Genomic DNA, 23,802 nt, shown 5'->3' with positions numbered 1-23,802 from the left:
ATGCTCAACATCCTTCAGCATCAGGAAAATATAAATCAAAACCAGATGAGATACCACCTCACACTTGTCAGAATGGCTAAAATTAACAATACAGGATACAACAGATGTTGGTGAGGATGTGGAGAAAGGGGAACCCTCATGCACTGGTGGTGGGAATGCAAACTGGTGCAGTCACTCCAAAAATAGTCTGGAGGTTCCCCAAAAAGTTAAAAATAGAACTACCCTCTGACCCATCAATTGCACTATAAGGTATTTAATGGAAGGATACAAAAATACAGACTTGAAGGGGTACATGCACAATGTTTATAGCAGCATTATCAACAATAGCTAAACTATAGAAAGAACCCAATTGTCCATCAATTGATGAATGAATAAAGAAGATGTGGTATATATACACAAAGGGATATTACTCAGCCATTAAAAATAATGGAATCTTGCTATTTGCAACAACATAGATGAAACTAGAGTATATTATGCTAAGTGAAATAAGTCAGTCAGAGAAAGACAAATACTGTATGATTTCACTCATTTGTGGAATTTAAGAAACAAAACAGATGAACATAGGACAAGGGAAGGAAAAGTAAAATAAGATAAAAAACACAGAGAGAGAGGCAAACCATAAAACACTTTTAACAATAAAGAACAAATGGAGGGTTGCTGGAGGAGATTTGCATGGGTGATGGTCTAAATGGGTGATGGACATTAAGGGGTACACTTGTGATTGATGAGCACTGGCTGTTGTATGTAAGTGATGAATCACTGATTTCTACTTCTAAAAACAATGGGATCCCTGGGTGGCGCAGCAGTTTGGCGCCTGCCTTTGGCCCAGGGCGTGATCCTGGAGACCCAGGATCGAATCCCACGTCGGGCTTCCGGTGCATGGAGCCTGCTTCTCCCTCTGCCTGTGTCTCTGCCTCTCTCTCTCTCTCTCTCTCTCTCTGTGTGACTATCATAAATAAATAAATAAAAAAAAAATACTACAGTATATGTTAACTAACTTGAATTTAAAGAAAAACTTAGAAGAAAAAAAGAATAAGATTAGTTGATTAAACTGAACCTATTTTATTATTTAACGGAAATATGCTATTTCAAATTAATTATCCAATTACAATAAGCTAATTAGCATATCTGCTCCCAAAATTGGATTTTAAAATTCAGAGTTAACTCTTGTTAAGGTTACAATCACTTGACTTGCATCAGCTGTTGTGTAGTTATTCAATACCTGGAATCAAAATGGAGCTATATTGTGCATCCCTTCCTGAGCCAATTATGTGTTGCTTGTGACTATATCTGGAGTTCTGTGGACATCCTATACACCTCATATTACAGAATTATTTCTTGGTCTGTGACCCTTGATCTATGATTTTGGATGCACTCAATAGGAAGTAATGCATTCTGTGCTACAACCCGTTACTGGCTGATTAGATGGTCAGTAATGAGATAAGTACACACCAACTGAAATGAAAGCATTAAAAAACTTATTTTGAACTTTTTGTGCTATGAGCAAAATAAGTTATCTCAATTCCTCAATCCCATCCTCACCTTCCCTACCAGCAAGCAGTCATTTTGATCTACACAGTGTCTATTTTCTATATGTGTACTTGGAAAACACAAAATGATGTGGGGTTTTTTAAATTATTTTTGTTTTTAGTGGTTTTTAACAAAGTATTTTTAAATTAATGTACACTGGGTTTTATTTTTACATTTTTAAATTTAAATTCAATTTGCCAATATATAGTATAACACCCAGTGCTCATCCCATCAAGTTCCATCACCCAGTTACCCCATTCCCCCACTAACCTCCCTTCTGCAACCCTTTGTTTGTTTCCCAGAGTTAGGAGTCTCTCATGGGTTCCCCTCCTTTCCCTTATAATCCCATAATGATGTTTTGTATGCAGATCCTTTATTTTTTCTTTTAAAATTTTTATTTTGAGATAATAGTAGATTCACATGAATTTGTAGGAAATAGTACAGAACAATCCTATATACCCTTAATCCAGTTTCCCCCAATGATAACATCTTAAAAAACTGTAGTACAAATCACAACCAGAATATTCATAATTAAGATACAGAACATTTCCATTATATAATGCTGTATAATGTATAAGCTATATAAACACATGACACTGAAGTAAAAATGGAACTACATTTTGCATATCTACCTAGTCAATCATGAGTTTCTTATGACTATATTTGCAACTCCATGGGCATTATAGGAAATTCAAATTGATGATCACATTAAAGTTCAACCAGGATCTTGATTTAGATAGTTAAGATACAGAACATTTCTATCACCACAAGGATCCCTTATGTTGCTTTTGTTCAGTCATACCTACTTCCATCCTCTCCCTCCCCTTCTTTTAACCCCTGGCAAGCCCCAATGTGTTCTCCATTTCTGTAATTTTGTCATTTCAAAAATGTTATAAAAGTGGACTTATGCAGCATATAGCCTTTGGGGATTAGCGCTTTTTTTTTTTTCAATTTAGCATCATTCTCTGGAGATTCATGCAGATTCTGTAGTAGATCATTTCTTATTTATTTATTTATTTAATTTCAAGGCATACTTATTTGTTTATTTATTTACTTACTTGCTTATTTATTTATTTATTTTATTGGAGTTCAATTGCACTGCTGGGATTTACCCCAAAGATCATTTCTTTTTTTAATTGCTGAGTAGTCTTCCATAGTATTGATGTATCACTATTTATTCAACAATTTATTCTGAAGAACATCATCTGGTTTCTTTTAGCTAGTTTAAATACAGTTACTGTAAACATTTGTGTACAAGCCTTTTTTAAAAGACTTTGTTTATTTAACAGAGGGAGAGAGAGTGAGCACAAGTAGGGGACAGAAGCAGAGGGAAAAGGAGAAGCAGACTCCTCACTGAACAGGGAGCCCGACACGGGGCTAGACCCCAGGACACTGGGATCATGACCTGAACTGAAGGCAGATGATTGACCAACTGAGCCACCCAGGTGCCCCTATGTACAGGCTTTTGTGTGAACATAAGAGTTTCTTTCTCTAGGATAAATACTTAGGAGTGTAACTGCTCAGTCACATAGTGATTGCATGTTTTGTTTTTTAAAGAAGCTGCTAAACTGATTTCCAAGTAACTACACCATTTTACTTTCCCACCAACATTGTATGAGTGATACATTTTCTCCACATCCTCCCAAGAATTTGATGTTGTTACTATTTTTTAAAAAGATTTTATTTCTTTAGTTACTTATGAGAGAGAGAAAGAAAGAGAGATCACAAGTGAGCAAGGGTAGTGGCAGACGGAGAGGGAGAGGAAGAGAGAGAATATCAAGCAGACTCTGAGCTGAGGGCAGAGCCTGGTGGGGGACTCAATTTCATGACCCCGAGATCTCATAACCTAAGCCAAAATCAAGGAGTTGGCTAATTAACCAACTGAGCCATCCAGGTGCTCTTGATGCTGTTTCTATTTGAACTTTTGGCAATCTGATAGGTAAATCTATGATAGGCTATATTACATTGTGATTTTATTTTCCCATTAGCTAATTTTGTTGAAAATCTTTTGTGTTTTTTTCTTTTGCCCTTTGTATGGCCTCTTTGATTAAGCAACCTTGTTATGTCTTTTGCCCATTTTCTAACAGTACTGTTTGTGCTTTTAATGTTGAGTTTAAATAATGTTTAAATATTTTAGACAATAGTCTTTTCAAATATGTAGTTTGAAAATATTTTCTCCTTGTCTGTGTCTTGACTTTTCATCCTCTTAACAGTTCTGCAAAGTGTTTTACATTTTGATGAAATCCAATTTATCATTTTTCTTTTTATGGATTTTGATTTAGTGTCAAGTTTGCCTAGTCCTAGTTCTTAAAGATTTTCTCTTACTTTTTTTTTTCTATACATTTCATAGTTCTATGTTTTACATTTAAATCTATGGTCCATTTTGTGTGAATTTTTGTATAAGATGTGAGATTTAGGTTAAATTCGTTTATAACTTTTATCCAATTGCTTCCACACCAAATAGTTGAAAAAGCTATCTTTCCTTCATTAAATTGCCTTTGCATTTTTGTAAAATATCAGGTGGCCATATTTGTGTGGATCTATTTCTGGGTTCTCTTTTCTGTTTCACTGATCTGTGTGTCTACCTCAATGCCAATACCACATAGTCTTGATTTTTTTTTTTAAAGATTTTATTTACTTATTCATGAGAGATACACACACAGAAAGAGAGAGAGAGAGGCGGAGACACAGGCAGAGGGAGAAGCAGGCTTCATGAAGGGAGCCCGATGCAGGACTCAATCCTGGGACTCCAGGATGATACCTGGGGCTGAAGGGGAGCACTAAGCCACTGAGCCACCCAGGGATCCTGTACACATGGTCTTGATTACACTAACTATATAATAAGTCTTGAAATTGGGTAGTTCTATTTCTCTCATTTTATTCTTCTTTTCCAAAATTGTTTGAGCTATTCTAATTCCTTTGCTTTTTAGTGTAAAATTCAGTATAATATTGTTGATATCTATAAAAGATGTTGAAAATTTGGTAGGAGTTGTGTTACATCTGTTTATCAATTTAGAAAGAATTGACATCTTTGTTATGTGAAACTTCCTACCCATGAACATGTCATGTCTTTCTATTTGTTAAGATCTTTTTGATTCTTTTCTTTCTTTTTTTTTTAAAGACTTTATTTATTTATTCGTGAGAGACACAGAGAGAGGCAGAGACACAGGCAGAAGGAGAAGCAGGCTCCATGCACGGAGCCTGACATAAGACTCGATCCTGGGTCTCCAGGGTCACACCCTGGCCCAAAGGCGGCGCAAAACTGCTGAGCCTTTTTTTGAGCCATCCAAGCTGCCATTTTTTATTCTTTTCATCAGTGTTGTGTAGTTTTCAGCATACAAGTCCTATATATATTTTGTTAGGTTTACACTTACAAATTTTACTGTTTAAAGAAATTGTGCATGAATACTTTTTCATCAACTCTTTCCTGCTATATATGTCTTTTATTGCCTTTTTTGTATTGGTTTATAACTTCTAGTGCTATGTTGAAGACGTGATGAGAGCAGATATGCTTGCCTTGTTCCCGGTCCTAGGGGCAAAGCATTCAATCTTTCATCAGTAAATACATTAGCTGTAGGATTTTTTTTTTTTTTTTTTAGCTGTAGGATTTTTAAAAAAGATTTTATTTATTTATCTGCCAGAGAGAGAAGGAGCCCACAGGCAAGGGGAGCAGCAGTGAGAGAGGGAGAAACAGGCTCCCCACTGAGCAGGAAGTCAGACACTGGACTTGATTTCAGGACCCTGAGATCACGACCTGAGCTGAAGGCAGACACTTAACTGAGTCACCCAGGCACTCTTGTAGGATGTTTTTTTTGAAGCTACTTATCAAGTTGAAGCAGTTGTCCTCTATTTCTATTTTTCTAAGAGTTTTTATTATAAATGAATGCTAAATTTGTCAAAATCTTTTTCTGCACTGATTGGTATGATCATGTGATTTTTCTTCTTTCACTTGCTAATGTGATGGTTTACACTAATTGATTTTTGAATATTGAATCAGCTTGGTATTGCTGGAATAATCCCCACTTGATGATGGTGATAATTCTTTTTACATATTGCTAAATTCTGTTTGTTAAATCTTGTTAAGGATTTCTGTGTTATATTCAAAGATATTGATTTATAGTTTTCTGTTTTGCACTGCCTTTATCATGTTGTGGTATGTTTTGGTATGTTTATCCAATCATATTTTCTCACCTATGCAAAGTCTACTATAAGCCTTAGTAATATTAGCTTCATAGAATAAATTGAAACAAATCCCTTTTTCATCTATTTTCTGAAAGAGATTATGTAGATTTGACATTAATTCTTCTCTAAATATTTGGTAGAATTATCCAGTTAAACTACCTGGGCCTGAAGAGTTATTTTCAGAGTTTTAAAATCATGATTTCACCTTTCTTCATAGTAAAGGGGTATTCAAATTACCTATTTAATATTGGGTGAGTTGTGTTGGTTTGTGTCTTTTGAGGAAGTAGGCTTTTTTTTAAGTTGTCAAATTTATGTGTAGAACTCTATATAGTTCCTACTATTTTCTTATTATCTTTTTACATGTTCATGTCTATAGTAGTATCTCTTCTCTCATTCCTAAAGTTGGTAAATCATGTCTCTCTCTCTCTCATTCACACTGTTAGAACTTTGCCAACTTGCTGATGTTTTAAAAGAAAACAGATCTTTGTTTCATTGGTTATTTTTTAGACTACTTTTCTGTTTTTAATTTTATCAATTTCTGCTTTTAATTTATTATTTCCTTTGAATTTATTTTACCTTTTTCTTTTCTGGGTTCTTGAGATGGGAACTTAGAATATTGATTTAAGACTTTTCCTCTTACCTAATGTATATAAAATTTCCTCTCAACACTGCTTTAGCTTTGTCTTATATCTGTTTATTTTTTCCCTGTCAATTTTTTTTTATTGTTCTATCTTCAGCTCACTGCTCCTTTCCTCTGTCTCCTCCATTCTTAAAATAATCTCATCTGCTGAGGTTTTTATTTTGGTTTCATTACTTTTATTATTTCTAAAAAACTGTTTGTTAAATAAATAAAAATTAATTGCTTAAATATTAATTTTAATGAAATTAATATACCTATAAATATTAATTAATTAAGCAATATTGTTAATTAAAAATAATGAACTGAAATAGCATTTTATTTGGAGATAAAATTAGTTTATTTTTTATTTCTAAAATGTCCAGTGTTTTCTAGTTTTTTTGTTTGTTTGTTTGTTTTTGTCAAGGAGCTAGCACAAGTTCTTGTTCTTCCTTATAGAAAATGGAAACTAAATCTAGTTTGTTAATAGAACTGTATTCTATAATACTGTCCTGTTTCCATTAGCATCTCTGGAGATTTTTGAAAAAATAAGATTATACTTGGGAGATGTAGTTGACACTATATCCATCAACAGAAGACCCTTCTGATAGCTCTCTTCTAGTATTCATCCTGAAGCAGTAACACAGAATTATCTGCCTAGAAGGATATGTCTTCTTTATCAGAATGCAAAGTATGAAGATATACAAGGTATATAAGGTAGGTGATGCTATAGTAACAAACATCAAAAAATATGAGTCTATAAATATACCAAAAGTTTCTCATCTATGCAAAGTCCACTGTAAGCCCAGGGCAGCTATTGTCTACCTCGCAATGGCTCAACAGTTTAGGCCCCTTTCACGTGCATCTCCATCCAGTTACATGCCTCCTTAGTCAATGTGGTGTAAGAGTAGAAGATGGAGTCTTTTAAAAACTTCCATTATAATTGACTCATGACATTCATATGTGGCTGGTCAAAACTAGTCATATGACCATGTCCAAATTCAAGGGTGTGAGAAGAGAGTGTCCGTGTATGTGCATGTGAGAGAGAAAGAAGGTGAGTATGTGTGTGTGTGTGTGTGTGTTTGTGTGTGTGTGTGTGAGATAGAGATAGAGAGAGAGAGAGAGAGAATTCTAATATGTGAGATAGAGAGAGAGAGAGAGAGAGAATTCTAATTCTAATTGCCTTGTTTGGCAATTGTATACATATTATAGTGGATATTACTTTTAATTTATAAAACATCTTTTGTAAGGTGTTTATTATCTTGAATTTTACAGGAGTGGAGGCTCAAAGAGTTTGAATAAATTATAAAGTCAGAATTTGAACTTAACTTAAGGCTCTCTGACTTCAACATTCATGGTTCTTTTTAACATATACAGTGATAAGAAGTGTATAATACTAAATCCAGCATCTCTATTAATTCTGACTTATTTGAACATTTGGCATAGTTTAGGGTGATGAGAAAATAATCAAAATAAATCACATTGGGTGGAGGCAATAGAATCTAAGAGTTCAGTTGAACAAATTTTTAGTTGGCTTCTCTATGCACCAGGCACCAGGGAAAATCACAGTCTAAAAGAAATATAAACTAATAGATACCACTTGGTATATGATACCATAGAAATTTGCACAGTGGCCAGAGAAACATTCCAGGATTCATTTAGTTACTATTGGAGGAAGAGTCAAGGCAGGCTTCTTGGAAAAGATGGTGTCTGAACTAAATCTTTTAGACATCAATGATCTCTGCTACTTTGGGGCTAGTATCGTTGATTGTATCTTGCTCTACCACTCCTTCTCCCTGTAACCAATTGCTTTCCTGAACAATCCCCTACACTCTTTGGAGAATTTGGCATCTAGCCAAGAATGATCTTTTTTTCACCATAGCTTATGTTATCATTCCAGATAACTTCTATGTCTGTGTAGATAATCCATTAAGCACCTTGGCCTCTCTTGATCTCAACTCCATTTACTTCTACCTAAACTCCACTCCAATGATTAGCTTCCTTTGTTGTCATTAAGTATTCAGAAAGGTGAATATTCAACCTATAGTTTCAAGTCTATAGAACTTAAAATTCTAGTCCTGTGACTGATTAGCCGGGGCATTCAGATTATGTCCTCTTCTATCTTTTATTAACTGCCAACTTATTATTCTCAACAGGCGCCATGGAGCAGAAGGACAGCAGAGGTTGATGAGAAAGACTGAAGCTTGAGGATGTGGCCCTTGCAGATGCTTACTTTTATTTAGAGACAGCAACAAGAAAGATGAGGGAGTTGATGAGGAATTTAGTCTGTGAACTGTAGGGGCTATGGTAGAGTTTCAATTCTACTTCTTTATGCAAATGTCTTTCGAGTTGCTTACCTAGTCCAACTTCAAATGTTTTTTTCTCTGGCTAGGTAAAATGGCAAAAAAATGTGAAATACATTATCAAGGATTGAGGAATAATAAACAGGTGGTACAAATCATATGAAAGGAAAACATTTGCTAAAAAGTGCTCATTTGTTTTTAAATTTAGACCACATCTCCTGAGAGAGGAATGAGATGAAGTTTCCAAAACTGTCTCACTGCTAGGTAAACCTAAAACTGAACTTAAAGCATGTTCTACTTTTAATACATTTATAATTAAACAAAACTGAAGAATAATAAATTGAATCTAGGAAAAAAGTTTTCTAACAAAACCGAAGAATAATAATTGAATCTAGGAAAAAGCTTCCTATGTTGAAAGTTGATGCTTTGGAAGAAGTAGATTAATAAAGAATGAAGACAGAGATGGGAAGTTTCCTGAGAAATTTCTCTGCAGGGATCTTCTGCGCAATTCCAAGGGGCTAGGGGATGAGTCCTCAGATTCTTTGTTATTTCCAATTTGAATCAAAGCCTATGATTTTCCAAAATGGTAATTGTCATTTTCTTTGGGCATATGGATAACAGGTAATGGTTATTTCTATCTTCTAGTAATCAGAAAAACACAAGTGGTTTCTAAAAAGAAATTTTCTTTTTTCTTGTTAACACATTAATTACTACTACTTTGAGATATCTTGGCCTTGATTCGTGCAGTTTTAGACAAATAACAAGGGAGTAGAGAAAAGTAGTGCTATCAGAGTTTGGAAGTTTGGGGCAAAAGGCCTAGATGTGAGTGTGACAAAAAATGCCTAACGACTATAAGAGGTAAGAGAGAAGGTAGCAAGTTGGGAGGCAGTGATTTACATTTTGCTCCTCTGTGGAAGGAGGAAAAATAGGTGGCTAGAAAGGTAACTATCAGATAATCTTTGATTTCAACTCTTACATGATGAGGGTGATGTATTAGGGAGGGACAAAATCCACAGGCCCTTTAGGTTTATAAGACATTTATGAATTTTGCTCACGATCACAGTCTTCTTATCCTATAACTTGTACTTTCATTGTTTGAGCCAAAATTTCCTGAACTAAAAACTCTCAATTGCCTTAAATTTCTGAACTTTCCATTTATTTCTAAGTGTATTTCCTACATAATGTTCAATTATTTGCCAGGAAGCTACAGTCAGACACACATAATTTTGCTGTGATAAGTGTTTAGCACCCTTTTGGGAGAGCAGAGCTCCTCCACAGCAATTTCCCTGTACAGCTGTAATATACAGTGATAATGATGTTTCGCTCCTTTGGAAATTGTACCAGGGGCTGATAACTGAGAGCTCAATGAGGAAATGCAGAGGCATACCTCTTTAAGAGTCCTGTGGATTGCTTGGGATGAGGAAATCCTTAATAAGCACTTTATTCTCATTACAGAGTAATATCTAAGAACAGCATACCAACTCCTTTATTAATTCTCATCAATTTATAATTTCCTGCTAATTGCATTTTCTTCTTTCCTCCTAATCTCTATAAGATATTAAAGTGGGTTTGAATCTTGGGAATCTAAGTCCTAAGTGCTAAATGGAAGATCAAAATGAAATGACACTGGCAGTTAGGATTTTATAGGAATAGAGAGAGAGACTGGTGAGTTGTTTTATGTGTAGTAGGATGTGAGGTGCAGGAGGACGAGGTACAGTATTCCTGGGGGAAGCAAATGACTAAGCAGCTGATGCCAGGAGAAGCTGTTATGAAAAGGAAGGTAACTGATTTGCTTGAATAATAAATGAGATTCTGTTGGTGTGTGGAATGGGAACACAGGTAAAGGATGTTGTTGAATCAGGGGGTGTTCCGGGGGCAGATATAGCAGAGCTTGTGCTACTGTGAGGTTTGTGAATTTGATTGAGGACTAATAAGGAACTCAAGTCAGTTTTGAGATGGTGATGCTGCCATGTACTTGAGGTTACCTAGATGACAGTGGAGGAAGAATATCTGATATCTCAGTCTTGGGCTCAAACCAGCCATTGTAGGTGAAAGATCCACAGTCCTAGGGAGAAAGTGGTGTCGTCTGTGTGTGTGTGTGTGTGCGTGTGTGTGTGTGCACAGATGCACAGATGGAAGAGAGGTCTTTGAGTGGGGAGGACTATTATTTCAGAAGGAGAGACTATGTGAAGGTACATTCCATCTCAGAGAAGATCAGTTCTTCTAGCTATTTCTTTAGGTTCTAAGTTCTCAAGAATATAGAGTAATTAGCACCATGAGAATCAGAAAATAAAAACTGCACCCGGGGATCCCTGGGTGGCTCAGCGGTTTAGCACCTGCCTTTGGCCCGGGGCGTGATCCTGGAGTCCCGGGATCGAGTCCCACGTCGGGGTCCTGGCATGGAGCCTGCTTCTCCCTCCTGTGTCTCTGCCTCTCTCTCTCTCTCTCTCTCTCTCTCTAGGTCTATCATAAATAAATAAATAAATCTTTAAAAAATGATTTAAAAAATAATTAAAAAAAATAAAAACTGCATCCATTCATGAGCCCATCTCCACCAGCCCCCAGCTCTCTGAAATTCCCAAGGTAACATTGCAATGACATTCCCCTACCAACTAAGTATTCCCCTTCAAGGAGGCCAGAGATTGACCAAACCATTCTAAGCAGACCCTAATCCAAGATTCTCTCCCAGGCAGAGTTTTCACCCCATTGACTTTGGGATATTTTCTATTGCCTATACAGTACAAAAGGGGAAGACATCAGAAGGGTGATTTTCAGGGATCCCTGGGTGGCACAGCGGTTTAGCCCCTGCCTTTGGCCCGGGGATCGAGTCTCACCTTGGGCTCCCAGCGTAGAGCCTGCTTCCCCACCCCCCCGTCTCTGACTCTCTCTCCTCTCTCTGTGACTATCATGAATAAATAAATAAAAAATCTTTAAGAAAAAGAAGGGTGATTTTCTTTTCATGAAACAAGGTCCTTCAATTCTCTGTTTCTCTTATCTATAGTTTATCCAACTATTGACCAACCCCCAGGAAGGACAACAAGCTCAGAATCTGCTCTCAGGCAAAACAGCATAAGGAAAACGTAGCCAGAGTTTACATACAGTTGAGATAAATTACAGGTGCCTCTCTTTACTAAGTACAAGCTTGCTGAGGTAGACAATCACTGGAGGACTTCCTGAGTTCATTTTCCCTTTAGCAGCATTGGGGTCATTATTTTTTCTAGTTAGGACATCTCACCCTCACACTCAGGAAGAGCTCCTTTATCTGCTCATGTAGTTTCTCTCTATTGCTTTCACTCTCTTTTCCTGACCAGCTACTCCTTTGAAATCTATGAGAAAAATATGTGTTTCCTGCCAGAGCTGAAAATCCATCCATAGGCTCTGCCCTCAGATTTTCCCTCAGACTTTTGAGCGGTGTCTCATCAGATTCTGGGCACTCTGAGCAGTTATTTATGTTGTGTTTGCCAAACACCCTATCTTAGTCACCACACACTAGAATCTCTCTGCTGGTTTTTCTCCATTTCTTCTCCCAACCTTTCTTTGATGTTTTTCTTACAGGATGATTAGCACAGCACCTCTACTTCCCTCAGCTCTTCTGGTGTTCTTTGTGATGACTTTCTAAATCCAGTTTCATAAATTAGTCCCCATGCCCCCAATTTCTCTGTTACCCTCAATGTCTCTACTGCCATTTCTTTAGTTTCAGATGGCTCACTCACAGCTTCTAAATGCAAGTAAAATATCTTACAAAACTGCTTACAAATGATTTGGAGGTTCAAAACCCCTCTCCATTTTTGTTACACTTCATAATTTGAATTATTAAAGTGACATTAGTTGAGACTGTCACCATATTTAACATGAACTTAAGCAGATATTTGCAGCCCTATCACACACAAAAAACATTTTTCCCATAGACAAAGGAAAAGGATGAGAAGTCTAGAAAAAGAGAGTGACATGTATCTCACAGCAATATGACTGTCATATCTCTTTTAAATTCCACCTTCATATCCTTTCTTTTAGAGAATAGACACGTGTTCATGGGACTCTATCCTGGGATCAGTCTTTGAGATTGATGTACTGTATTTTTTTCCCAAAAACTCTTATGTAAATTAATTATGCAAATAGAAGTTCACCAAGCTTGAGATATTTGCCTTACAGTTTATAGGGAACATACTCTAAAAGGCAGATCTTTGGATGGGAAGATCTACTTTTTTAAAGATTTATTTATTTATCTGCTTGAAAGAGAGAGAGCATGAGCAAGAGGAGGGGCAGAGGGAGAGGAAGAGAGAGAATCTTAAGCAGACTCTGTGCTGCAGAGTCCAGTGTAGGGCTTAATCTCATGACCCTGAGATCATGACCTGAGCTGAAACCAAGAGTTGAGAGCTTAACCAACTGAGTCATCCAGGCATCCATTGACGGGAAGGTCTAATCTATATCAGGTGATGGGAAGTTAAAAGAGCAAAAAGGATGATGAGGGCACCAAGAGTAGGGAAACCAAATGGAAAGCAGAAGAGTTTTGAATAGAGGATGGAGAATGAAGAAGAAAAGTCAAGGAGCATAGAAAGCCTGGCAGGGAATTCTGATTATCAACAGGGCTCAAAAGTAGGATTCCTAGTGAAAAATCAGCAAGGTTGTTATTACCTGCAATTCAACACTATGTCAATGTATGTGCACAGGATGTGATATCCAGGTGCAACCACACTGTATCTTCTGGATATATGTAAAACTTAATAATGGAAAAAACGAGATTCCACTTGATTCTGGCAAGAAAGTTCAAGGAGTCCTGGAATAACAGAAGAATTATATCCACAGGGAAGAATTTAAGGAAAGTTGGAGAAAGAGAAAATGTTGAAGTCCAGTAGAAGCTAAATACCAAGATTGAACAATTATGCTGGTTCAGTGGATACAGCATGCACATCTTGATCTCAGGATCATGAGTTTGAGCCCCATGTTGAGTATAGAGTTTACTTAAAAAAAAAAAAAAAAAAAAAAAAAAAAAACCTATTCTTGTGATGAAATGGAGTAAGACATCCATAAATGACTTCTCAGTGACTATCCCCAATTCTCAGGGTAGAGCTGAGATCCCCTATAGTCTGATTGGGAAGTAGCAAGCATAGAGAAGCCTTCTCATAATCTCAACTTCACTCTGTACCATAGGTCTTCTTGTCATCGTGGTCTTAATAGCCGTCATGTCTATACATTTCCTCCTTAAAAATGTTATTAGACTTCCCTTTCATTGCATAGGCTTGAGAAAGTGTACTCTTCAGCTTAATCCTCGGTTATGCTTCTGATTTCTAACACAGGGGAAGATAAGGAGTGGGTGGGGCATTCTTTTCAAAAGCTGCAACCCTGGTCACATGTTTCTGCTTGTTGGGCTCCATCTACATAGTAATTAACCAAACAATAGAAGTCAGAAACTGGAAAACAGAATAACTTTAGCTGAATCTGAGGAAATCTAGGGAAAAAGAGTAAGCTTAGTTTAGCCTGAATCCAATTAGACTTGCCTCAGAGTTCAGGGGTTAAGCCTTTTGTGATTCCAGTCAGTCTCTCCCAACTTTCCAAGACTGAGGCTCTTCCTCTTTCAGCTCTCTCTGAGTCATCTTCTCCCTGATAATCTATGTCATTCTCTTTCCCCTTACTTGATTTTATTTTCCTTTCATTTCTTATCACTACCTTAAATTAAGTTATATATTTGGTTACTTATTATCTGTGACTTCATTAGATTGCTACCTCCATGCAGGGAGGAATTTGTCTTGTTCACTGCTCTATGTCGGGTACCCAAAATAGTACTTGGTAATGGCCAAGGTTTGATAACTCTTTGTTAAATGAAAAAAAAAAATGCATCTGGTTGCCCTTTACTATGGTTTTGGAGAATCTTTTCTTATTTTTTGATTAATATGTCCTTTGATTTCAGATTTTAAAAAATACACATGCACACACAGTATATATCTCCAGTAAAACATGTTTTTGGCTTTTCTTGTGTTCATCTCAGCACATCTTTTGTGCGATGTCTTCTTCCTTTTCTCCTTTCTATGATGAATTCACCTAAAAAAGATACTCTCTGCTCTCAAACTATTTCTAACTGATCTATCCCAGTTTAGATAATGCATATCAGGATGTCAAAAATATTATTTAATGTTGTTCTTTTCTATTATATTTGAACATACAATCAACTACCTTGTGATCACTGAACTATGAATTGAGGCTAAAAGATGCCTCATTCTTCCTATGCCTAATGATAACCAACTTTATTTTGATTACATTTATGAGACTTATACTCTAAGAAAAACACAGATATCATTACTTTCCAGTTTTCCGTTTTTGCTTTTTATTATTTTTCATTAAAACACCTTAAAGATAGCGCAGACAAAACTGAATTGTTAGGTGGCAAGGGATGTTCTGTGATACTTGAAATCTTCATAGATGAGCAGATATATGAATTTGGCATTGTGAAAGGTTCACAATTAGGTATGTCAGCGTAGAACGTGCACAAGTTCTGGTGCTACAAAAGTCTAAAGTACACAAATCACAGATCACCTGTTCTCTGCAATTTGGAATTCAAACCCAGCTACCACTAACAAGGTGTATTTCCTAGAGTAAGGGCTTCCTCTGTACCATCAGCAGAGAAATGAAGACCCCAATAACAGCTACTCCCAGAGTTGTTGAAAAAATCAAATGATACAGTGCCTGTGAGATGCATGTGATAAAGATGTTATTGCTATGAGAGAAAGAGCAAGGGACAAGGGAAGAGGACTATGTAATTTCCTGAGTCCTTAGGCACTGGAGGTGATCCATGTCCTTGGTTTGGTGAAGAAGTCAGGGAAGCTGGTCTTGCTGATAAAGAGGTACACAATGGCTTTGGTATTCACAACAATGGGATCATAACTCTATTAAAGTGTTTCTTTGCCATATTTTTTAATTTTTTCATAAAATTTTTGTAATATGCAAAAATACAAATAGTATGAGTGTATGCATATGTATAATTACCATTTCATAATTGTAAACAGGTCCTTGATTTATCATTTTGGTTTCAGTTACTATCTTTCTCTAGTAATCATGGCCAGGATTCCTTCTTCAATGATTTCCTCTTCTCCCATAACCAACTCAGGACCGTACATTTAGATTTTGAGTCTCCTGCTATCCATGGGCAGACTAAGGCCCTGAGAGAAGATGCTCTGAAGATCATTCTTAGGTGGGAGAATGAACCTCTATATACTGATGTTGTGCCCAAGATTGTGAATCCAAGAAACCACCAAGGAGCCGACACCGATGCAAGCACACAAGGGTTTATTTACAAGCTCGAGCTTGGGTCCAAGTATACTCGACACAGCAGAGCAGGGACTTGGACCCTGAGGAGGTGGGTTTCAGCTTAGTTTTAAGGGCTGGTCTAGGGGACCTCCAGAAGGGGGGGAGGAATTTTTCAAGTTCTGTTTACATTCTGATATGGGGCTTTCAAGGGCATTGAGCTCTGTTCTTATTCTAATAGGGGCTTCCTGCCCTTGGCTTGGCCTCTGTTCTTATTCTAATATGGGGCTTTCTAGGACGTTAAACTGTAAACTGTTTTCTTCCTGTAACTGAAGTAATGTTTAAATTTTAGCTCTTATTCACAGGGGCTTGGGACGCCTGTCCCTGTGCTAAGGCTAAACTTAAAGTGGAATGGCCTTAATTTTCTCGGCCTCCACACTGATACTCAGGTCCTGGAGATTTCTATTTTATAAAAGAAGTGTTTTTACTATGTCAGCCTCTCTCTGTTTGGGACTTGTTTTTCCCTCCAAGGTGACCAGCGATAAGGAGAATGCTTAGCTGACTGTTTTTGGTTCAGCACTGCCTGTGTCTAAAGCAACTGATGCCCAACTCCTTGCCCTCACTTGTTCTTCTCCTCACCCCAGAGCCCGGATCCCAGGGCTGCTGGGGCACACTGAGCTTTGTGCGGAGAGAGGAGAGAGTAAGAGAGAGTAGTCAGGGTCCCCCAGGAAGCCCCTGTGGCTGATCTGACTCATCCCTGGAGCTCACTATTCCTGAACTTGATTATGGTGCTGGGATGTGTCCAAGTCCCCAGTGGAGACAGTTGCCCCTTGGGAACCACTATCATGCTCCTAGTCAACCCTGCTGCAGCACACCATCAGTACTGAGAAGAACTGAAGGCTATTGGTTTCAGGTCTTCCACCAGTACCTAAAGAGCAGGAGGAAGGGGATACAAAGAGGGGCCTAGGTTGGATAGGGTGTTTCCATCCTGCATTGTGTTGTCTTTGTTTACTGTGGACTGCCTCAAAGATCCCAGGTTTGGAAACTGTGCCTGCAGGGAGTTTGAGAGAGACTTCTTGGTTCCATCAGCACATTACTCTTGCCTTGTTGTCTACTGGGTACCACCCACTCATCCTGAGTCCTGCATCTGAACCTGGGTGGTGGGATGAGACCTATCACTGGTAGTTCCCTACCTCCCTCTCAGTTTCTTTCATGCCTTCATAGCATTTGTCATGGTTTTTCATTTTATACTTATTTACTGACTGTTTTTCCAACTTGTCTGTAAGGCATGAACTGTTTTCGCTACTGTACTTTGAACACCCATGGTATATGGCACTGTTAATCATATTTTTCTGAATGAATGAGTGAATGGATAAATGATTTGAGTTGCCTGTGTCCTATTGCTCACTATGCTATTGCTGATTTAGGTACAGCAATGAATCTCTTGACAGGACTCCACTCCCTGTATTGATCCATTGTGTTATCTCTCTTGGGAAAGACCTAGGGGTCTTCTGTCCCATTTTACTCCTTCTGCTCTTCCCTAAGAGACCTAGGTTCAAGGAAATTTCTGTCTGGATTTCGTCTTGATGCATCTCTGTCTTCTTTTTGAGCCTTTAATTCTTGTTGCTCACTGCTCTGCTTGCCCCACTATGCTGTTTACTCTGTCATCTGCCCTTACAAAAGCCTGTGGATAAGGGGATACTCAGTTACTTTCTCTGCTTGCCTTTCTTTCCCATTCCTCACCTCTCCTCCTTCATTCACTTGAGAAGCTAGGCATATCTCAGAACACTGGTGACCAAACACTGCTACAAACAGTCATGGTGATGATACTGCTAACTCCAATGAATTCCCAATTATTAAAAACGAGAGCTATTCCAGGATGGGAAAGTTGTTTCAAAAGTCAAAAAGTGTAAGGATAATACAGTCAGAAGAATTGAGAGGGTTGATGTGGTTAGACAATAAGATGCATAACAAGGGGACTTTCAAATGAGTTCCAAGTCTCTAGAGGGCTATTATACAGAGACAGGTGAGCTCTCTGCTAGTTGACACTGTACGGTGATCTGAACAATAGAACCTACAGCACAAAGGATTTGGACTTGCCTTGGCCAGTCTACTTGTGATAGCTAAGGCTGCCTTTGGTCTGTTTTGATGGGGCACTGCATCGGCTCCTGATAGGAGGAGATGAGTTTTTCTCCACCAGTGGGACACAGGACCCCTGGACCTTAGAGAGGTTGTCTGAGGCAAGAGAGGAAGCAGAATGCTCCAAGGGGTACTATGGAGGCTGCCCTGAGGAAAATCTGCTCTGTGGAAGACCCAGATACAGTGGAAAGCTAGTTGGACATTCATGTTGAACTTTACCTGTTAATTTTTGTTTGTATTAACCAATCAGTTTTGATAAATCAAAACCTGGGATGTAAAATTATTCAATAAGTACATCAGGTTCTAAAACATACTCCTGTGGGCCTGTTCTGAGCTGTGGGCCAGATCACTGAGTTGGAATTCGAGTGGTAACCCAGAGTGTAGAAACAACATGAAGGGGATGGAAGTACATGATAGACATATAGGAGGGCACCAGACATGCAAGCTGAGGAGGGAGGCAAGATCTTGAATAGGAAGATAAAAGTCTAAGGTGAAATGTCTAATAGCCTGGAGAGAGTTTGGAGGAGGAAGGCAAAATGGGTTCAGTGGAGTGTGCAATAATGGGGGCTGTTCTGGAAATCCATTTGCAAAGAACATCAGCTAGCATGGGGTAGAGTAAAGCCTGCTGCACTGAATGGAGTATTCCTGACCACAAAGTCATCCCTGAATCAACTCTTTCACATCTGATTCTAGGACTTCAAGTGTTTTAGACTGTGGAACATCCAGATGCTATGTCACAGACGTCTGTCAGGTAAGAAATATACTGCTCTTCAGGTGATGGTGAATAAACCAGAATAGGCCCATGGGTTGAATTTATTATTCTTTTTCAGGCATTTATGACACCCACAGAATGTGATACATGTCAATATGGGGCCACATAGGGAGAGATCACAATCAGGGAAGTGGTAGTGGAGGAGCAGCAGCCTCCTAGGGACCTGACCTCCCCGCTTCTCCCCTCCCTTAAAAGAGAAGGAGGATTGAGGGCTGAACCTCTAACTGGTCCTGCAGTGTTAGAGATCCAGATTAGATCCTTTCTGCAAGAAAAGGGACACCCTCCCTGCCTCTTTCTCATGGCTGGTAATCAACAGCAGATCATGGAAATTTAGTCTTTAATACATTTCTTAATTTGCCATTTACTCAATACTTTCTCTATTTGCAGACCTACACAATAGGCTTTGGATCCTCTGTCCAGAAATTGATATGGTGTTTGAGAATTTTGAAGATTCCGTATATTTGGCATTGCAGTCACTCTAAACAAATAGGTATTGGAGTTAGAAAATCCTGGAAAATCCATGTACATTTATAAATGGTATGACTCAGGATTGAGATCTTTAAACAGCTTGAGCCTCAGTTTTTATTACCTGTGATGTGGAGGCAGTTACTGTCTCACAGCTTTGTCTCAGCACAGAAACCAGTGCTTGGTGGCACTCAGTGCATGAGGTCTCCCCATTCACCACTCCATAACCACAAGGCTGTATCAAAACTGTTTTGACAACTGAAATTTCTTTTTTTTTTTTTTTAAGATTTTATTTATTTATTCATGAGAGACACAGAGAGAGGGGCAGAGACACAGGCAGAGGGAGAAGCAGGCTCCATGCAGGGAGCCCGACGTGGGACTCGATCCCCGGTCTCCATGATCACACCCCGGGCTGCAGGCGGCGCCAAACCGCTGCGCCACCAGGGCTTCCCGACAACTGAAATTTCTTTTCTAATTTTGTGTTGAACTAATTAGACAGCTAAACCTGATCTGAACTTACTAATGTGAGGCTATTTATAGCCTCTATCTGTTCCATTAAATGTAAATATTCATGTAATTTGCTGCAGAAATAGTACTGTATTTGATTAGATGGTACTGCCCAGGACCTCTGGGATTGGATTCTGAAACACACCTGGTTTCATCTTCCCTTTCTGATAAGAAATTTTCAGGTCATGATTGCCTCATTACTTTGTTAAAGCCCATAGGCACACAGACAAATAATCATTTAAAGAACACGTGTTTCCATTTGGCAAACTTTTCTTCTCAGGACTAGGAATGAAAACTTAATAGATATACTTATTCATTTGTTTAACATTTACTAAGTACTTACATTGTGTAGGATGTTGCTAGGTATTGTGAGGGCTATAAAGATGGAAAGAGAGCCCTGCCACTAAAAAATAAATGTTTGAAATAAGGCTGGCATAAGAATAACTATAATGCAAGGCAGATATAGAACTTTCCCAGTTGGGAATTCCAGGAAAAATGAGTTCACATCTGAATGGGGAATGAAGCTTCTTAAAGGAGAGACATTTGAGACAGTCCCTGAGGAGGTAGGTAAGAATTTGTCAGGCAAAGAAGGCAGGACAAGGTATTCTATGCATAGAGAACAATAAGGAAAAGTTTATGAAAACATGGTGGAATTAACATTTGGAGAATGGAAGTGGTCCAGCCTGGTGATCGCCCAAGGTGTGTGGTATGAAAGTGGTGAGGGTAAGGCTGGAGGGGTAGGTGGGTAAAGCTGTGCAAGACTGTCATTGCTAGTGGGAGTATGTGCTTGATTTAGTAGACAAGAGAAGGAATAGATGTTACTGTTGGTTTTTAAAGTTGTTTTTTTTTTTCTCATCACTGAAGAAATATGCATTTAAAGGAAAAGAATTCGGAAAACAAGATAAAGATATAGATATACATTGAACTGGCTATAACCCAAGATAGACACTGTTAATAATTTAAAATACATCCTTCTAGCCTTTTTCTGTATGGAGGTAGATGGCTAGCTAGTTTGATTAATCGATTTTGAGAGTAATGTATAAATGAAATCACATTGTCTCAGATTATTGAAAAAAGAGCCTGTGGACATAATATTTTAGAAACATAAACATAACAGTAGTGTATGTATAGGTTAAATATAGAGAAAACTACAAATAAAAAAGTCATTAAGAATGCTGTTGCAGGGGTGCCTGAGTGGGTCAGTAGATTAAGCTTCTGACCCTTGATTTCAGGCTAGGTCATGATCTCAGGGTTGTGAGATCAAGCTCCACATCAGGCTCTGTGTTGAGTGTGGAGCTTGCTTAAGATTGTCTCTCTCCCCTCTGTACCTCCTCCCTAAAAAAGAATGTGGTTACAATGATTAAGAGAAAACAAATTCTTGAACTTGGGGGCTATGGAAAAAAGAAAGAGGGCTGGGTTAAAAATATTTCTAAGGATGGTGGTTCAAGTGTTTTAGAAGAAGGAAGGGAAAACCCAGAGATCCCTTCCAGATGACAAGCCTGGATGACTGGGGGATTGGGGAACCACGACCATGATGTTGGCTTTGGGAGAGGGGAGGATTACATGTGTATTTTTACACATGGTGAGTACATTGTGGTGGTCAGCAGGCAATCAGAGATGTGGGTTGAGAACAAGAATGCAGATTAGAGATTTATTTACATTTTCAAGATTGCTCTAGTTAGGGAAGAAGCGAGCTTTCTGGAGGAGAGAATAGATAAAAGAAGAACAAAAAAGACCAGGAGCCAGACAAGGAAAAGTCAGAACTGTTGGAGAACTTGGACTGGCTGGTCCTTGTAGTCAAGGGTGGAAGCAATTTCAAAAATGGGTTATTTGTAGCCTAAAATGTCACAGAGACCACAAAGAAGATGAGATTGAACACAAAAGATGAAGAGAAGTAATGGATGAGGTACCTAGCACAATTCTGGGCTCCTGGAAAGAACTCAGCTAACAGCAAGTATTATTAACGATGGAATGATCATTAAACATGGGAGCTAGAAAATGTTTACCAGACCCACCAAATATCTTATACAGAGTTGGAGCTTAACAAATGCACTAAATAGAATGATGAGCAATGGAATACAATAGAGAATGAATTAGAAGTGTTGATAACGTGGAAGTGTCCAACTCTTAGACCTGTCAGTCAGAACCTGTCAGTTCTTGCCCTTTGGGAATATACCAATTAGTACTCTTGGGGAGCCAGGCCAGCCATCAGGGAGCATAGTCAAGAAAGGGATTGATGGAACATTCCCACTAAGATTTCCTGGCTTCTCACAGGTAGAATAGAGAACTGGCATCGAGTGTAATGAGTAACTTCAGTATCGTCAGGGAATTTGTGCTGCTGGGATTTTCACATCTCCATGAGTTCCAGATCCTCCTCTTTGCATTCATCCTATTGATATATGTGCTGACTGTGCTGGGGAACCTGGCCATTATCACCCTCACATGCCTTGACACCCGCCTCCACTCACCCATGTACTTCTTCCTCTGCAACTTCTCCCTCATGGAGATGCTGGTCACCTCCACTGTGGTTCCTAGGATGCTGGCAGACCTACTATCTACTCATAAGACCATTTCCCTGGCCAAGTGCCTGACCCAGTCTTTCTTTTACTTCTCTTTGGGTTCCACCAACTTCTTGATTCTCACAGTCATGGCCTTCGATCGCTACGTGGCTATCTGCCGCCCTCTGCACTACCCAACCATCATGAATGGTCCAGTGTGTGTGAAGCTGGTGGCAGTCTGCTGGGTGGTTGGCTTCGTCTCCATCATCTCCCCCACCCTGCAGAAAACACAACTCTGGTTCTGCGGCCCTAATATCATCGACCATTACTTTTGTGACTCTGCCCCACTTCTCAAGCTTTCCTGCTCTGATACCCACCACATTGAGCGCATGGATTTCTTCTTATCTTTTCTCTTTGTGCTGGCCACCATGATGCTGATCATAGTGTCCTATTTCCTCATTGTGGCTGCAGTGCTGCGAATTCCCTCCTTCTCTGGGCGCCAGAAGGCCTTCTCGACCTGTGCCTCCCACCTCACTGTGGTGGTTCTGGGCTATGGCAGCACCATCTTCATCTATGTGAGGCCAGGCAAGGGCCACTCCACACACCTCAACAAGGTGGTGGCTCTGATGACTGCAGTGGTGACCCCTTTCCTCAATCCCTTCATCTTCACCTTCCGGAATGAGAAGTTCAAGGAGGTCATTGAAGATATGACCAAAAGACTCCGCTTCAGAGATGCAGCAGCTCACAGATGAGAAGACCCAGGACCAGTCAAGTCACAGGAGTAAGGACCCTCCACTGCAGGTGGGCATCCAGATGCCCACACTGGAGTGCCTCAGTTTCTCCCTGTTCTTTCACCCCCACAGAAGTCTGCTCACTCACTACAAAGAGCTAATGAGCTCACATTATCTGAATGTTTCAAAGGCAAGTATCTGTGAGCCTGAGAAAGGCAAGTATCTGTCAGCCTGAGACAAGGAATAGATGATTTTGAAGGAGCTTTGGAGTGAAAACAGTATGGTAATATCAACTAAAGAGATCATCCAAATAAAACTCAGTCCAGGGCCTGGTACACAGTAAAAACTCAGTAAATGTTTCCATTATTGTAAAAATGTGCTATTAAAATCTCTCCTTCCCAGTCTGGCTGTTTAGTTTTGTTTATGTTCTTTTTTAAAAAAGATTGTATTTATTTATTCATGAGAGATAGAGAGAGAGAGAGACAGAGAGACAGAGAGAGAGAGGCAGACACAGGCAGAGGGAGAAGCAGGCTCCATGCAGGGAGCCCGATGTGGGACTTGATCCTGGGTCTCCAGGATCACACTCTGGGCTGAAGGCGGCACTAAACTGCTGAGCCACCCAGGTGCCCCTTTGTTTATGTTCTTTGTAACTTTTTGGGAGATGTATTTCTTTCTCATGCTGGCTTCAGAATCTACAATAGGGTTATGAAAGTGGGAGGTTCTTTGAGAAGAGCCGAAAGGGCTGGGATCCCTCAAATAGAAGAAACTTTGGGCCTCCCATTGGGACCCCTTCTCTGGGATTGCTCCTGAAGTAGAAGCA

The 23,802-nt window shown here is 39.0% G+C and overlaps 2 protein-coding genes across 14 annotated transcripts in view; both read left to right on the top strand.

Annotated features, from left to right (window-relative positions):
- LOC144285016 (uncharacterized) overlaps positions 1 to 23,802 on the top strand; it is a 293,890-nt gene that overhangs the window by 203,726 nt on the left and 66,362 nt on the right. For 6 of the 13 annotated variants that reach the window (XR_013353384.1, XR_013353383.1, XR_013353388.1 and 3 more), the window contains exons 7-10: positions 6,854 to 7,045; positions 15,660 to 15,982; positions 18,703 to 18,760; positions 19,169 to 19,271. The exons of 1 other annotated variant lie outside the window; for it this stretch is intronic. Coding sequence is in view for 2 of the 12 variants with exons in the window: in XM_077850242.1 (XP_077706368.1) it covers positions 7,013 to 7,045; positions 15,660 to 15,982; positions 18,703 to 18,760; positions 19,169 to 19,271 (517 nt within the window). In the remaining 10 variants the exon portion in view is untranslated. Of the gene's footprint in view, positions 1 to 6,853; positions 7,046 to 8,484; positions 9,216 to 15,659; positions 15,983 to 18,702; positions 18,761 to 19,168; positions 19,272 to 23,802 lie in introns of those variants that run through there. 6 more of the 13 variants (XR_013353390.1, XR_013353389.1, XM_077850243.1 and 3 more) reach the window with 4 other exon arrangements.
- Positions 19,763 to 23,432, top strand: LOC144285012 (olfactory receptor 6V1-like). Its single transcript, XM_077850235.1, has one exon. The coding sequence runs from the start codon at positions 22,056 to 22,058 to the stop codon at positions 23,001 to 23,003; it is 948 nt and encodes a 315-aa protein (XP_077706361.1). The 5' UTR covers positions 19,763 to 22,055; the 3' UTR covers positions 23,004 to 23,432.

The sequence above is a fragment of the Canis aureus genome, chromosome 15 (genome assembly GCF_053574225.1).
Source record: "Canis aureus isolate CA01 chromosome 15, VMU_Caureus_v.1.0, whole genome shotgun sequence".
NCBI lineage: Eukaryota > Metazoa > Chordata > Mammalia > Carnivora > Canidae > Canis > Canis aureus.
The sequence above is the reverse complement of the archived record's forward strand: the minus strand, read 5'-3'. Positions and strand labels throughout refer to the sequence as shown.